Here is a 16,389-nt window from a genome sequence, read left to right as displayed (position 1 = left end):
GAGCAAAAATAAAATGGACAAATTAACACAACTAAATCGCCAAAGAGGCATTATAAAAAGCAAAATTACAGAACTGGAGATGTTCATGAATAACTTCAGAGAATCCGAAGGGAGTTCAGTTGAGTTAGAAATAAAATTAGAAAACATCAAGGAGGTAAAGGTTGGAATGACACACCTCTACAACAGCTACTGCAGTGACGGCTTATAAAATATGAGTTGGATTCATCACTGGATAATGTGGAGGTAACAATTAAATACCTCTTCTTTGTACATGTAAATTAAATAATGCTTCAAAAGTTAAAGACGGTGGTGAAGCTGAGCATAATACAAGTAAAACGTTTTGCAATGCAAAATTACCTGAAATTCCACTGCCAATATTTATGGGAAATTATGAAGAATTTGGCAGGTTTAAACAGCAATTTATTTCTTTAATTGGTGATAATAATTAACTTAGCTATTTACAAAAGCTCTTTTATTTAAGAGCCACCACAAGGAGAGAAGCCAAACAAATACAAACAGATCAAGACAGTTATAATTCACATTTTACAGCCCTTGAAGTTTGTTTTGAAAATAAAAGAGCAGTTGCTGATTTTCACATACAAAATATATTAAATCATGAAAAAATCAACAATGGATCACCCAGAGAATTGTGCCATTTACTGGATAAAATAAAACGTAATTTGCGTGCGTTAAATGTTTTGGAATTTGAATGCATTAACTTATCTGATGCTATATTAATGAATATATTGCTTCAAAAAATTAATAAGGAAACACGTAAATAATTCCAGTTGATGTTAAAAACAAAAGAAGTTCCTGCTTTAGATGAATTCTTAAGTTTTCTCGAAAACAGAACTTTAGAAAGTTTGCATAAATACACAACCAAAAACCATTACTTTAACCATTACGTTTAAGTGCGTAAAAAAAAATATTAAACCCTGTATTCTCTGTAACGTGGAACATTTTTACACAAACGTCCTAAATTCCTTACTATGAGTGTCTCAAAACATAATCAAACAATTTAAGAACAAAAGTTATGCAAGATATGTTTTAAAATGCATAAAGAACTATGCATTTTAACCTTTACATGTAGAATTTGTAAAAATTCCAATCATAACAGTTTAATTCATGTTAATTCAAAACCTGAAGTTTCTCAAGACTGTTTCAAATGAGTCATCGGCAAGTGGTGCTGAGAAGAAAGAAAGAAAGAAAAGAAAAAAAAAAAAAAAAAATTCCGCCCCATCTGCCTCAATTGCACAACAGTCTGCAGAAGTGTTAGGTGCCATATTAATCAACAAAGCTACACAAACCGGGTTGTTATGTATACTATCATTATTCATTGAAACCACATGAGGGAAAAAGTAAAATTAAAAAGAATATTGGACTCTGGAAGCAGCTGCAATATATTAACTACTGAAGCTGCTGAGGCACTGAAACTGAATAAGCAAAAAATAAATATAACCATAACAGAAAAAAGTAGAGGTGAATATTTTGTGAAAAAAAAAACAACCACAAAAATCTCAAATGAAGATGGTGATTGGTGAAGGACTTTATCCTTTTTCATTTTACATCCATTACAGGGCTTACATCTACAAATAAAATTGATATTTCTATAAAAGATTTCCCAAAAGAAACTAAACTAGCAGCCTACCTTTCATATACCTAGCAAAATTCATGTATTATTGGGCTGTGAATCATTTTCTGAATTGATAAAAGCAGAAAGATTCAGGTCTTTTGACAATGAAATAGTGTGTTTGGTAAATAATAGAAATTCAAATAGAAATTTTAACTATTAGTTAAATCAAAATAAATGCACAATGTGTAATTTAATCATGCCATTTATAACATTTGATAGAACCTTAAAAAAAAAAAAAAAATAAGGTGAGGGGACTTTATAAATTGTTTTAAATTTTACACAAAAATTTATTTTTAACACCAATTTTCACAAGAAAAAAACATGAAACTATATCTCACTTGATTCTCTTTACATATGATTCTTGATCTCCATCATCAACTATTTTTTTCGCCTTACTTCTCACAGATTTTAAACATGATTCAGACTCTTCAGAACTCAAATTTGATTTCTTACGAGAACCAGTTCTCAGTTTCTTTGGCTTCCTCTCTAAAATAAAATTTTTCATACCTTATGAACAGGCTAGTTAAACAACAATTAAAATTTTTAATCTCTAGAAAATGCATCTGAAAAGTTTTACAACTCAATGATTAAAAAATCTGATATGTGTACCAAACGACTTCCTTGTATGGAATATTAAATTATATGTATTTTTTCCTGCATTTCATTTAAACATATTTCCTCAAATTTAATTAGAGATACAGTTCTTATTCAATAATCACTTCATGGCACAGTAAAAATACATAAAAACTCAAAACATTTTCATTCAAAATTAAAAGAGAGAAAAATAAAAAACACTAAATACAGGTAAAATAATTTTTACAATTAAAATTAAGAGTTTCTATGCAAAAACAAGCAATTCGACAAGAAGGCAGATTTTTCGGTGCACAAAACTAAAAGTTTCGTTTTGGTCAAACAAAAGACACTGAAAGTGCAGAAATATTTAATTCACTGTTACGTTTCAAATGTAAGCAAATATGGTTGCTCTGGTAAAAAAAAAAAAAAAAAGAGCTTAGCCACACTTAAACAACTTTTAAATTGTACAACTATTGCATTCAAATTAAATAAAGGCATAAAGACCTTAACTGGAAGATAAACATAATTCAATCACTTTAAAAATGCACAAATTACCAACATATAAGAATACAAAAACTGCACTCACTCAAGTGAATATATATATTGGTGGGGGCGATTGCAACTAAAAAGGGAGATGCATAACTACATGTTATAGCAGTCTTCTATACAAAATTTTAACATTCTGAGGCTAATCGTTTTAGAGTTATGCGAGATATATACACAGATATGTACATACGTACACACGTCATGAAAAAATCTCTTCTGAATCCATTTTAAATCAGTTTTATATTTCGTTTGGGGAAAAACAGTCCTTATATACAGATGTCATGTAAAAACATCATTAAATTGAATTCAATAGCAGTCTAAATGGATATTTTTGTTGAAATAGTATGAAACCTGGAATTTTTCGTGAATATAATACTCCCTTTTCTTCGTACTAGGAAGTAAAAACTGAGACACATTAAGGAGCAACTTTACAAAGGCTTATGTAGATTTCATTAAATGTTTGAAATATCATGACATGCATATAGTTTCTAATAGTTTCCCAGAAGTTCAATGGCTGACTTATTGTAGAGACTCATACATCAGAACATCCCGTAAGTAATTTCATTTTCTGAAGTAAGTTTTGTCAAAATATTGATAATAAGTAAGATAATCAACTACATATTTCTGCCACCATAATATTACAGCTTTCTGTCTGCATTCAACCTTAGCTGCTATCCTACAAACAGCTGTTTTGCAGAAAATTAGAGTCCAATACCAATTTCTCCAGACATCTACCAGATCTATGAATCCAAATATGTGATTTGTTCAATACATAATATTACAGATTTCATGGGGGTGACTAAATAGGATGACATTTTGAGCACCACCTTGCATATATATAAATAACATAATTTGCTCACATTAATAACTGATGATGAAATACTGGAAAAATAAATTAATTGATACACCATGCAATCACACTTGAAATAAACAATTACTAAGGCAATGCATACAGAAATACAGCTATTACATATAACTAAAAAAACATTACCATGTACTTCATAGTCATCATCATCATCGATATCATGATCTGGTCTGTATTCGTCATCTGACGTGTCAAAAGGCTCCTCATCATTATAAGCCTCTGCTTCAAAGTCACTCAATTCTGAATCACTTTTGTAATTTTTTACTAAACCTCTATTCAAATTAACTTTTTTCAAATACCCACTTGCATGTTTTGAACCTAATTTAACTTTCACCTTCTGCTTCTTCCTAACCACTGCTTTTACGTCCGTAAATGCTGGAAAATTTGAAGCCTTTTCAGTCATAGAGTTCGTTTCCGAACATTTCGAGGTTGACGGTTTTGGATGCTTTTGAGTAGGCTTTAATGATTTCTTAGTCTTGTGCGCTTCTGCCTCATTAAGCAAAAACTTGTCAAAATCTGTGAGTTGATCCTCTGGAACAATTATCGTTCTCGGCTTTGGCTTGGCTGGATTCCGGTTCTGCATCACTGTTCCAAAAGGAGTCATCTGTCCCATCCGTATAAGTCGTTCTTCTTCAGTTTCCTTTGAAGAGAAAACATTTTTTAGGTGGTACAGTGTTTCTTCATCCATTTCTTCCTCACCTAATACAGAATGATATAAATATTTAATGAATGTGTGATGCAACGTAGAGTTCAAAATATTGATTGTAAAATAAAATAAACTTTTTAAGTTTTTTCTCATTTAACTATATGCAATTAAAAAATAATGAATAATTAAATACAGATTATTTGTTTATAATTTTCAAATTAGACATTAAAAAAACATGTACATTTTTTGAGCATTTTTTTATTATCCTTCTACTTTTTTCAAGAATTTCAGTACAAACTTACTGATAAAAATCATAGCTGCTAACACTGAAATATGAAAAACTAGAAGGTTTATCATATGAAAACTGGAATTTCTGGGAGGTTTATGTGCCTTGCATGGACATAATTTCAAAACAACTCAAATCTTACCTATATTTACTTTATAATGCATGATTCAGGTTACTAAACTATTTATAATTTAATTCCGAGGCAAAATATATTAATATTTAATTAGGTTTTCTCAAATCTGGCAAATTCCATTTTAAAATTTTCTAATACTTTTATAGGTGGAAAATTCCAAATAGAGAAAGATAGCTTATCAATGCATTTTCAAATAGAATAAAACATAAAATAATTAATGTATATACTACTGAGTGGATATAAATTTAGTAAGGCACTCGGTACTGATGTAAAACAAAACACAAATATTAACTGACTTAACACATTGAATCTTCATAAAATTTCAATAAATGTCTATATTAGATTAAGATAGTTCAGATCTAACAAATATAGTACAAAAAATTATGCTGAAAATGACTGGGATGTGGGACAGAAATGGAATCTGCACAGTTTAAGTTTTGTTAATTCAGTAGATTTAATCTGTTGACAGAAAACCTCTTTCTTAGTAAAGGGTAAAAATTAAAAACCGGAAGATCGCATGCTCTACTGGAAGAAGTGAAAAAACAGAAAAGTTGACATAAACCCATCTGAAAACTGTTAAGAGCTGAAAAATGAGATGGCAACACAGCACATACATTAGGTGTATATATCATCTCTGTCTACAACAAAGATGCAAATTCTGGAACTCAATATATGGTACTTGTCTTCTGTAGCAGCCTTGGTGAGAAAGTGCATTGGACACATTTTTGCACAGGTGAGAAACCTTAGCTTTGCTCTTTAGATGTGGTTTGTGCTGCAGTGTGCTTAACATTCTCAGTAATTTCAAGTAAAACTACTGATTGTACTCTGTGATACTGTGAAGAGTGGCATGACTATTTTGGGAGAAAGATCCAGAACTTTGAAGTGTTTTCTTTGATAAAATTAATTTTATCAACCTATCATTGCAGACCTGTGTGCATTAAATTTATTACACACCTGTATGCACACTTTATGTTTTTTTAATTAATTGCTAAAAATCATAGTAAATAAAATAATAAATGGAATTTTCCAACATGTTTATATATGCTGCTATTTTAAATAAATTGTCCGCATGATTGTATTACAGATAAGTTCTGTTCAAATATGCTTATCAATTAAAAAAATAGCTGGAAAAATTGTAATAAGAATTTCCTACTACAGTCAAAAGTCATTAATCCGGACTCGTCGGGACTTCGGTGATTCCAGATTATCGATTTTTTCGGATTATAGATCATCAGTTTAAATCTGGTAAGATGGCATGCAGAAATTATAAAATTAAAAATATAAAATCGTAATTTATGAAATAAAGAACAATTATGATCTAAAGGGTATCAAAATTTACAAAAAAAAAAAAAAAAAAAAAAAAGCTTAATATTTATTTGTTTACTTTATTAAACATTTCTTTCAATGTAAGTTGTTCAAGTTGCTTTGTTTTATGTGATAATACTTTCTCTTTAGTTCTATAAATAGACATAATTTCTTCTTCAGTTACAAAGTTCCGCTGTTGAAGTCCTATAATTACTGTGTCGAGAATACCGACTAATTTTTTAATCAAAATTTTTTCATTTTCAATAACCTCTGTGTCACTTTCTTCACTATCGGAAGCGAATTATAATGACGAGGAATTTGATTTAAATCATATCAAAGACGGAGTACATCGAGATGAAATACTACATTTAGTAAGGAATTATAAGCCAAATAAAATAAAAACATCTGCCCTGAAGATAAGGATAGTGGGTTGATCTTTACAATATGGTAACTGGTAGTTTGGCGACATTTTGGAGGCGATAAAGGTTACTACCTGGGACTTTGGTAATAATGTGAGCAGTACTCAGTTCCGATTACGCATTATTTTGTGTGAGGGAAATGAGAGATCATGGGATATGTCATGTGATATTAATGGACGAATTACGGTTCTTGAATCGGAAAAGGGGGGAAATCGGGAAAAAATCTGGAAATTTTGTATTTGGTTTATTCTGTGTTGTGTGAAACAGTGTTCATGAATTTTTGGATCCCATGGCCGTAACTAAAGAAAAGTTTATTGGACACGTAATCAAGATTCCTAAGAAGATTAGGTAAGTTAGTATTTTTAATTACTTGAGGATATTATTTTTATGCATTGTGTTGTAAATGTAAGGTGGAAGTAAAGGAATTTGGTATTATTGGGAAAATTGTTATTAGCAATGATTTAGTTTAAAGTAATTAGCATTGTAAGGTAATTTTTATTAATTTAATGTATGTGCTCATTTATATTTTAAGTAGTGTTTTTGAATTTAATTATATTTTAATTAAATGATAGTTATTTTGTGAATTTTATGTTTGTAGGAATTTGGTATACGTTATCAGGTAATTTCATATATGTTCTTTTTACCGGGTTTAAAGATTGAGAAAATTGTCATGTATTTTCGTGAAATTTTTCTAATTTATGAGAAAAAAGCAGTGTACATGGATATAGTGAAGAGTGTGCGCAATGCCATTTTTGTGCAATTCTGGGATGTTTTTTTAAGTAAAAATAAGTCGGCGTGTACATGGTTTATGTGTATGTGTTATTTTGAAAAACGCATAAGGAGTATGGTACTGTGCACTTTTTCCCAATTTTGCAGTGAATATTTGTCATGATTAAGTAGTTTTGTTAGATAAAATTTCTAGCATAAGTGTAATTCGGCTAGTAGATTGTTGGAAGAAGTGTTCAGTAGATAAAAAGAAAAGAAACATGTCTTTACTTCGTGAAGACAAAATGGCGGCGGGAAAAAAAAAATAGAGGGTTGCTGTAGGAGAGTTCGCCAAAATTTTTGCCAAAAATTTTCGCCAAAAAAACGCCAAGTTACCATAATGTAAAGATCAACCGGATAGTGCAGACAGATCAACTTCCAATTCATTGTGCGCTGCGGTGTTTCCCTCCCCGCTGCAGAGCAGCGTGAAATTGATAAACAGATATATATTAAACGCACATGCGTAAACGTATTATGCGCATGCGCACGTGCATATTCACAGCCGTAAAGGTCTTATGCTCATGCGTCAACGCGACGCATGCGCAGAAAGTTTGTAGCTTTGAGGTTTGGATTATAGATCATTCCGGATTAACGACTTTTGACTGTATATATTATAATTTATGTTTGAAGTTTTTTCCTTTTACAAATTATTCATTTTCACTTCACCATACTTAATATTACAAGAGAAGTTTTTTTTTCTAATTATTTTTGTTATTATTAATCAGTTTGAAATTCATAGTTTATTTAATTTCATCATTTCGCACATTTTAGACTTCGCAACAGTATTTTGTGGCTAACCTGATAAGTATATTTTTACTTTTTAAAATTCATGTTGCTATAATGTTACATATTTTAAGAACTAACTCTTCTTATTTTATTTTTAACATTTTTAGATCAAATTTTTATTTATTAATTTTTATATGTTGGGTTGTTTCTGTTTTACATGTTTATGTTTTTTTTTTTTTTTTTTTTTGGACTGAGTCCACTTAAACTGAAAATAATTATTATTACCTTTTTTTCGCTTGCTTATGATTCTGATGCTACAATTTTTTAACAGGCCTGCATGGTTTCAAAATTTTATATGCTTTTATTTTTTCATGTATTGGATTGCCTAAATTTACACGACTTGCTTTTTAGGCTCAGCATTTTCAAAAATTTTTCAAGTTTGTTTATTTTCAAGTTAGTTTGTTTTCAAGTATTTTTACACTATTTACTTAGATTCCTAGGGGGTTGGATTGATAAAGACACAGATTTCTTTTGATTTTTCAGATTATTTTAAGTATTAATCTTTAATTTGTGTCTTTGTTAGTTCAAAAGCAGACTTATTTATTTCCTTCTTTTGTTGCACCAACTTTCTGATGATGCTGCTGCGAAAGATGTCATTTTTGGTTTTGGCATGTTTTGCTTCTGTCACGCAATTTGCCACTGTGTTACTGGTTTTTGTGTACAATTTATTTCAAATTTAATCCACATATGTATTTTAAAAGTATTATTTTAATTAATTATAATATTTATATATAATAATTAATTTACATTATACAGTCATAAGCCCTTAATCCGGACGCACATAATCCAGAATGATTTATAATCCGGACCTCAAAGCTACAAACTTTCTGCGCATGCGTCAATGCATAATGCGTTCACGCATGTGTGTAATACCTTTACGCATGTGCATATGCGTGTATGCATGCGCATGATACGTTTACGCACGTGCATTTAATGTATAATGGACGGTATAAGCTAAGCGAAAATTATCTAATTATCTATTTCAGTTAATGTTGCAGATTGCCTTGTTCCTTAATCTTCGAATTGGATCCGGCTTATTATTTTATGCAGACTGTTAGAGCAATTTTATAAAAGTAAGCTTGAACTTTCGATTATGTCAAACAGAATTTCCGATGCTGAATACTGCGAAAAGATCTACAAAGCGAAAGTATGTTTCGATGTCCATCAAACAAAAAGTGGAATTGCTGCAAAAAATGGATAAAGGCATATCCTTTGTTTCTCTAACCATTCCGAAATCTGTTTATCAATTTCCCGCTGCTCTGAGGGGAAGGGGAACGTCGCAGTGCGCAATGAACTGGAAGTTGATCTGTCAGCACTATCCTTACCTTAAGGGCATATGTTTTTATTTTATTCGGCTTATAGTTCATTACTAAATGTAGTATTTCATCTCGATGTACTCTGTCTTTGATATGATTTAAATCAAATTCATTATAAATATCACGAATAGTTCAAATCAAATAGTTTTCTGGTTGCAATTTTCTAATTTCGACTATGCGTAATGTATGCTTTACGCATGCGCGCATTAAAAGAAATGTTTAATAAAGTAAACAAATAAATATTAAGCTTTTTTTTTGTAAATTTTGATACCCTTTAGATCATAATTGTTATTTCATGAATTACGGTTTCCTATTTTTAAGTTTATAATTTCTGCATGCAATCTTACCAGATTTAAACTGATGATCTATAATCCGGAAAAATCGATAATCCGGAATCGCCAAAGTCCCGACGAGTCCGGATTAACGACTTTTGACTGTAATATACATATATTAAATAACTTATGTTATATGGATATTGAATGAATTGCATATTTTTTGTTTACCATATTAAATTTTCCTTTTGTGGATGCTTACAACATTTGACAACAAATTCCACATTCTTACACCCAAACTGTGGCAACATTATTTTTCGTTCCCAAAGCCAATATAAAAGATAAGTACCAAAACATATGACAAGAACTGCGGACTATGAGAAAGGTATTTATAAACATTCAATCAATACAACAACAAAAATAGCACGTCCTTGCTAAAATATTCTTTAGCATATCCAAACTAGGTAATTGAAGGTTATAAAATTAAAAATCATCAAAGTACCTCAAACACAGCCTTAAAATTAGATGAGGTATAGAAAATGCTACAACAGAGATCATATTGCAATTAACCTCTTTTAGTGTATAAACATTATGGCCAAAAAGAATGTTTACCAAATTCACATATTATCACTGCTTCCTTCGAGAACTGAAACATCCAATTTATCATGTTTGGGTTACCACACAAGTTAATTACATTTGCAGGATTCAGAGATTCAAATGCCCCTTCCTTCAACAATTATTTGACATAAATTTTTATCTAATAAAAAATTATTTTGAATGCAAATACAAAGGCCTGACCCTTGAAACTTTTTAAACTCTACTATTAACAGCTACCTGTCCAAATACATTTTGTTAATCCTTACGAAATTAAAGCAAAGTTTAAAAAACTACAACACAGAATTGTATGTGTCTTGCATATGTTAGTTCTCTAGCAGCATATACTTTGGAAAACCTCTGCAATTCGAGGAACATTACACACTCCAAAATGAAAAAAAGGCAAAATGACAAAAAGATGATCATAAAGTGATCAGAATAGGCAATATATGCTCAATAGAAGTTTCTGCTGAATGAGTAAAGCAGAAATAAGTATAATGCGTATCTACAAATGATGCACTGGTTAGTGCTTAGCATGAAGAAATATGCAGAAATTAGTTACCCCAAATTTCTCGGTGTTTTTAAACTACTTTGACATGAAAAATAGAACAATATCAATTCAGAATGATAAAGATGGCACTATAAATAAATGAATGACTAAAATAATTTTAGAAGCAAAAATTCACTTATTTTAACTTACAATTAATTAATCAACAATCATACAGAGTTAATCAATCATAAAATTTGCTTTTATATATTTATTCTGCATACTAACCCTCAAAATTATCTCGCACAGCATTTTCAGCTTCTTCCGCATTTCCGGAAACAAAAGCTTGTAATGTTTTCTGTTTTGCTTCTAATTTCTTTAAGTGCTTGAGCTTTAACAAAAATTGATAAATTAATATTAAACTATTATAAGCATGTTAAATTACATATAAAATATAAAAGAGTAAATAAATATATTGGTTAGAGTAGATTTAGGGGCACTCCTTGGATTATTGCTAAGTTGTTTCATTTATCGCCAAGTTGTTTCATTTACAGTAACTGAGTAGTTGAATGTTATGGGAACCCTATTATGATGTAATTGGTTGCGTACCTGTGGTGAATTTTAATGGTGGGAAAAGATTTGTAAGGGCTTGTGTGCGTTGGTTATGAAAGACGTCGGTTATCTTGTGTTTTACATGGTAAAATGGCTGAATGTGGTAAGACTAATTTGAATTTTCGTACGATTTGGAACGAAAGGAAAAAAAGCATTGATTGACTGGTGTGTAAATGAAGTAGGCATTCTAAGTGTAGTATATACATAGTAGCCATTCTAAGTGTCCTGTTTGTAGGAAAGAAATGCGTATGGTCGGAGGATACGGGCACTATGGAGGATATTTTTTACTCTTATTTTTGTGAAGTTATGTGACAACGCCAGTATAGAGATTCTAGTTCAGATAATTTTAAGAAGTTTTTTAATGCTGTTAAGGAATTTTGTTTGATTGAAGACAGTGAAATTTGTAAATAAGGTAAGTGGATATTTCCTTTGTGTAGTGCTAGGATGAATTTCATTTTTTATGCTATTTTATTGCTCGATTTAAAATGTAGTTTACTGAGATTATATATTTTTTGTTGGCTGCTCTTTTGATATTTTAAATGAATATAGATCGACATGTACATGGACAAAGTCAAGGGAGTGCACAATGCCTAAATTGTGCAATTCTCTGATTTTTTTTTTTTTTTTTTTTTTTTTTTTTTAAGTGAAAATAGACTGATGTGTACGTGGATACAGAGTTTGTGCAATTCTTTGACTTGTTATTTTGGATTTCTGTAGTGGGGATTTTTGGCACAAAGCCAAAATAACAAGTTAAAGAATTGCACAAACTCGGTGTCCATGTGCTGCTAAAAATTGCCAATTATCACCTAGGGGCATCTGTAAATATATTTTTACCAATATATTTTAAAAATTCAATATGTCAGCATTTCTGAAACTATGGTTAATAAACCACAGGTCACAGGTTATCTGGTCCTCTTAGATTCTCAAAATTATCCTGCTGTTTGTAAATAAAATTAAAAAGATTCTGAATTCTCTCTTGCTGACGACATGTAATTAAGAAAACTAGCAAATCTTTTAGATGTATTTTCAAAACTATAAGTGAACTAAATTTTGTCTATAAATAATTCTTTAACTGTTCTGAAAGCCCATGAAAAAGTTATAAGGTTTGATCAAAAACCTGGCATGTAGATTAGTTATATAAAACAAAGAAATTTTTTCTTATTTCCAAAACATTTTAGCAGAAAATGATATTGCTATTGAAAAAGAATGATGCATTGACATATGTTTGCATCTCGAAACTCTGAGGTTACATTTCAAAACTTACTTCCCAAGTGGTAAATAAAAGGAATTTTCAACAGTTCATGATCCTTTCGAATGCAATTTTGAAAATAACAAACGGTAAAAGTATACAGGGTGTTCGTAAAAGAATGTCCGAGTTTCAAATTGTAATTGTATTGTTTCAAATTGTAATTGTACTGTAATTGTATGTCCGAGTTTCAAATTGTATTATCATTGGTGTAAAGCTGTAATCGTTCGACAGTTGTGGTTGAAGGTGACGAATAAAGAATAACTCCAACAGTTTCAGACAAGCGCATGCACTTGTACCGCTACATCGTTTTCACAGTTGCAGCGTCATCTATTCAAAATGGCGACTTCTAAGCATAAAGCGTTTTGTGTTCTACAATTTGCTAAGAGTGATTCGGTAATTGCCGTTCAACGTGCGTTCCGATTAAAGTTTAAATGTTATCCCCCATGTGACAGAAATATCCGCCGATGGTATCGACAAACGACCGGATGCTTTTGTAAAGGTAAAAGCCCGGGAACACCCAAAGTTTCTGTAGAGAATATGGAATGTGTCGAAGAATCTTTCCATCGTAGGCCGCAGAAATCTGCTTGGAAAGCAAGTCATGAACTACAGTTGCCAAAGACGACAGTCTGGACTAAAAAAATTTACACATGCGTCCATACTGATTACAGTTGGTACAGCAATTAAAGCCAAATGATTGTGCAGTACGATTTCGTTTTGCATGTGAAGTTCTTCAATGGCACAATGACTTTCTGCATCATGTGGTGTTCAGTGATGAGTCGACTTTTCATACAAGTGGGAAGGTAAATACCCATAATGTTCGTATATGTTGTTCAGAAAATCCTCATCAACTTGTACAACACGAAAGAGATTCTCCAAAAATAAACATTTTCTGTGCTGTTTCACAACGACAAGTGTACAGACCATTTTTTTTCGCTGAAGCTACAGTAACAGGGGTTTCTTATCTGGATATGCTACAACAATGGCTCTTTTCCCAATTAGTAGAAAGTGAACCTGCAAACTTTATTTGGCAACAAGATGGAGCCCCTCCTCATTGGAGTCTCTTTGTGCGAGATTGGTTAAATGTCGAAGTCGTTGACCGTTGGATTGGGTGTCACGGTCCAGACGACAGAGTTCTGTTACCCTGGCCGTCTCGTTCACCTGACATCACGCCTTGTGATTTCTTCCTTTGGGGCTTCGTAAAAGATCGGGTCTACGTTCCACCCCTACCCCACGATTTACCAACCTTGAAAGGTAGAATTGCACAGGCTGTTGCTTCCATTACTCCGGACTTGCTGCAAACAGTATGGGAAGAATTGCATTTTCGTTTGGATGTGTGCCGTTATCACTTAAGGCGCACACATTGAGCACTTATAGGAAAAACTAGGTTACTTTTCCTTCAATTTCATGTATGATTTGTTATATTTGAGAAAAATCCTGAATTATTTGGTACATAAACAGCGGCGTAGCTAGGGTGGGGCAAGGGTGGACATCTGTCCCCGGGGGCAGCATCCAAGGGGCGCCAAATTGATGCTACAAAATTTTTAATGAAATGTTTTCCATTCTTGGCACACAGAAAGGGGCACAAATTCTTCAGTTGTCTCTGGGCGCTGAAAATACTAGCTACGCCCCTGTATATAAAGTATTATATGTACGTAAACATAGTATTAAATTTTTCCTTTGTCTTAAAAAAAAACAATGCTATTTGCACCCCCCCCACTATGAAAAGTTGTGAAGGCATTAATGGCTATGGAGAGAATTCATGAATTCATCGTAGAATTTGGAAGGAAACATATCCTTGTGTCTATTTCAGTGATGCATCCAGAATCACTTATTATTTACATTCTTCTTTTCATACATAAAATAAGCACATTTCTTGGTTTCTTGCATCACTGTTCCTCCTGTGTACACAGAGAAAACTGTTTTTGGTAAAAACACATCAGATAACTGGATCAACTTGGCATCAAATTTATAAAATAAAACGGGAAAAAAAAAGAAGCACATAATGCCCTTAAACGAGCCACATTACACTCTACGAAAGTCTGAGAGCATGCCTCTATGATAAATCTGAGATTTTGCTGAAGACAACAGGATTCTACTTGTGTTCTGATGCAAAAAAGTCTTAAAAAGAGATTTCGTACTTTTTATTTGTGCTTCATTCTTTTCAGCACGTTAATTTCTTTTATGGAATATACTCTTGATAATATTGCCTAACAGGTAAGCCTGAAGATACATAAAATTTATAAATGAGTATCTTGCCAATTCTTTATTTCAACACTTCAATTTAAATGCTATAACTCTGATTTATACTCTATTTGTTTTCTATTTGAGTTAAGCAAACTCTTTAACTTGTTAAAAGAAGATTTCTAACTTGTGATTCATTTATAAAAACTGGGCTAAATAGTGGATAGTATACTCAAAGGCCTTAACTGGGGTGAAGTGCAGAATCGCCCACTTATTTGGCATGTTTTGTTTAGTGCTTTTTACAAGAGCAAGAAGAACTGGATTTTTGTCAATTTCTTTTGACTTTTTAATTGAAACTAGATCAATGTGTACATAGAAAAAGTCAAGGGAGTGCGCAATTCTCTGATGTTGTTTTAAGTGAAAATAGGTTGATGTGTACATGGATACGGAGTTTGTGCGATTCTTAAAAACGTGCCAAGCAGTAGGTGATTCTTTACTTTCCTCCCTTTAACTATGTTAAATGTTGTTTTGACATATTTTACTTTATCTACAGGCAAAAAAATCACCTGCAGAAGTAAACAGAAAAATACACAAGATAAAAAAGTATTCATAATAATTATTAAATAAATAAAATTACCTTATTCTCTTGCTCCTTTTTTATAGCTGCAAGCTCTCTTTTTGCTGCATTACTTATGGACATCGAATCTTTTGGAGCCATCAAAAGAGCTTTGTCAATGTGACTGAGCCTTTGTTTGGCATACCTAATATGGCAATTAATCAAACAAATGAATTTCAAGACAGTGAATATCAAAGCTTTATATACATAATAATTAAAACTGAAAATATCCTACCGGATATCTTCTGCAACTGTCTTTAACTCTCTCTGTAAATCAGTCTTTCTTTTCTGTTCTACTTGAGCTTTCAAAGCTTTGTCCACTTGCCCAATAACTTCATTTTCAAATTCAGTTTGATCATACATAGATACACCTAGACCCAGCAATTCGTCCTCTTGTTCTTTTGGTATAAAAGGTATATCTTCTTCGTAGATCTTAAAATTATCAGTTTTACTGGAACTTGGTAAGTTAACATCAGTTTTACTAAAGCTTGGTAAGCTAATATTGACCTGATCAACATGAGTAATGTTCGAGCCAGAATGAAAAAATTCATTAGTAAATGTACCTTCTTCTGCTAAAATATCACTACATTTCTGTAATTCGTCTCTTAAAGGAATTATGTTTGACACATCACTATCTATATCTTCATCCATTTCTTGTGCACACTCCATACCTGTTAGTAGATCAAAACTTCACAATTTTAAGACAATCCAGAGCAAACAAATGCCATAGAACTTCACATGTTCTTTTATAAGAAATCAGCTGACTTGAAACACTGTATTCTAATACCTTTAAACATGGACTTAAAACACTGTATTCTTTTACCTTTAACCATTAATATTTTAACCAAGCATCAATGATATGAATATCCAATTAATAAAAATATAGCAGTGGTATTTCAATGACTTTAGGCACAAGAATATAATAATAAATATTTCAAATAAGTTTTACGCTAAATTTATAAATGATTCGGAACTTCGCACAAATACTAAAACTATCTTGATATCGTGTTTGAACGTCTGAAGAAGTGTCTAGTTATCCGATTTAGACAGTACACATATATTATGTTTTGCACCCGCTAAGTCTTTCTGCCGCGAAAATCAAGCT

At 31.6% G+C, this 16,389-nt stretch overlaps 1 protein-coding gene across 1 annotated transcript in view; it reads right to left on the bottom strand.

The window, feature by feature from the left end:
* The window catches only part of LOC118198218 (DNA excision repair protein ERCC-6-like), a 93,194-nt gene extending 76,885 nt beyond the window's left edge, over window positions 1–16,309 (bottom strand). Inside the window, exons 1-5 of the mRNA XM_085823851.1 lie at window positions 15,520–16,309; window positions 15,306–15,429; window positions 10,915–11,017; window positions 3,744–4,316; window positions 1,972–2,119 (exon numbers count right to left, since the gene is read on the bottom strand). Of these exons, the coding sequence (XP_085679977.1) occupies window positions 1,972–2,119; window positions 3,744–4,316; window positions 10,915–11,017; window positions 15,306–15,429; window positions 15,520–15,953 (1,382 nt within the window). The 5' untranslated portion in view covers window positions 15,954–16,309. The remainder of the gene's footprint in view (window positions 1–1,971; window positions 2,120–3,743; window positions 4,317–10,914; window positions 11,018–15,305; window positions 15,430–15,519) is intronic.
* Between the last annotated feature and the right edge of the window lie 80 nt (window positions 16,310–16,389).

Source organism: Stegodyphus dumicola, chromosome 9 (genome assembly GCF_044657685.1).
Source record: "Stegodyphus dumicola isolate Sdum_Otavi_A_Nest chromosome 9, ASM4465768v1".
In the NCBI taxonomy this organism is placed as follows: domain Eukaryota; kingdom Metazoa; phylum Arthropoda; class Arachnida; order Araneae; family Eresidae; genus Stegodyphus; species Stegodyphus dumicola.
This window is presented reverse-complemented; position numbering and strand designations above follow the sequence as displayed.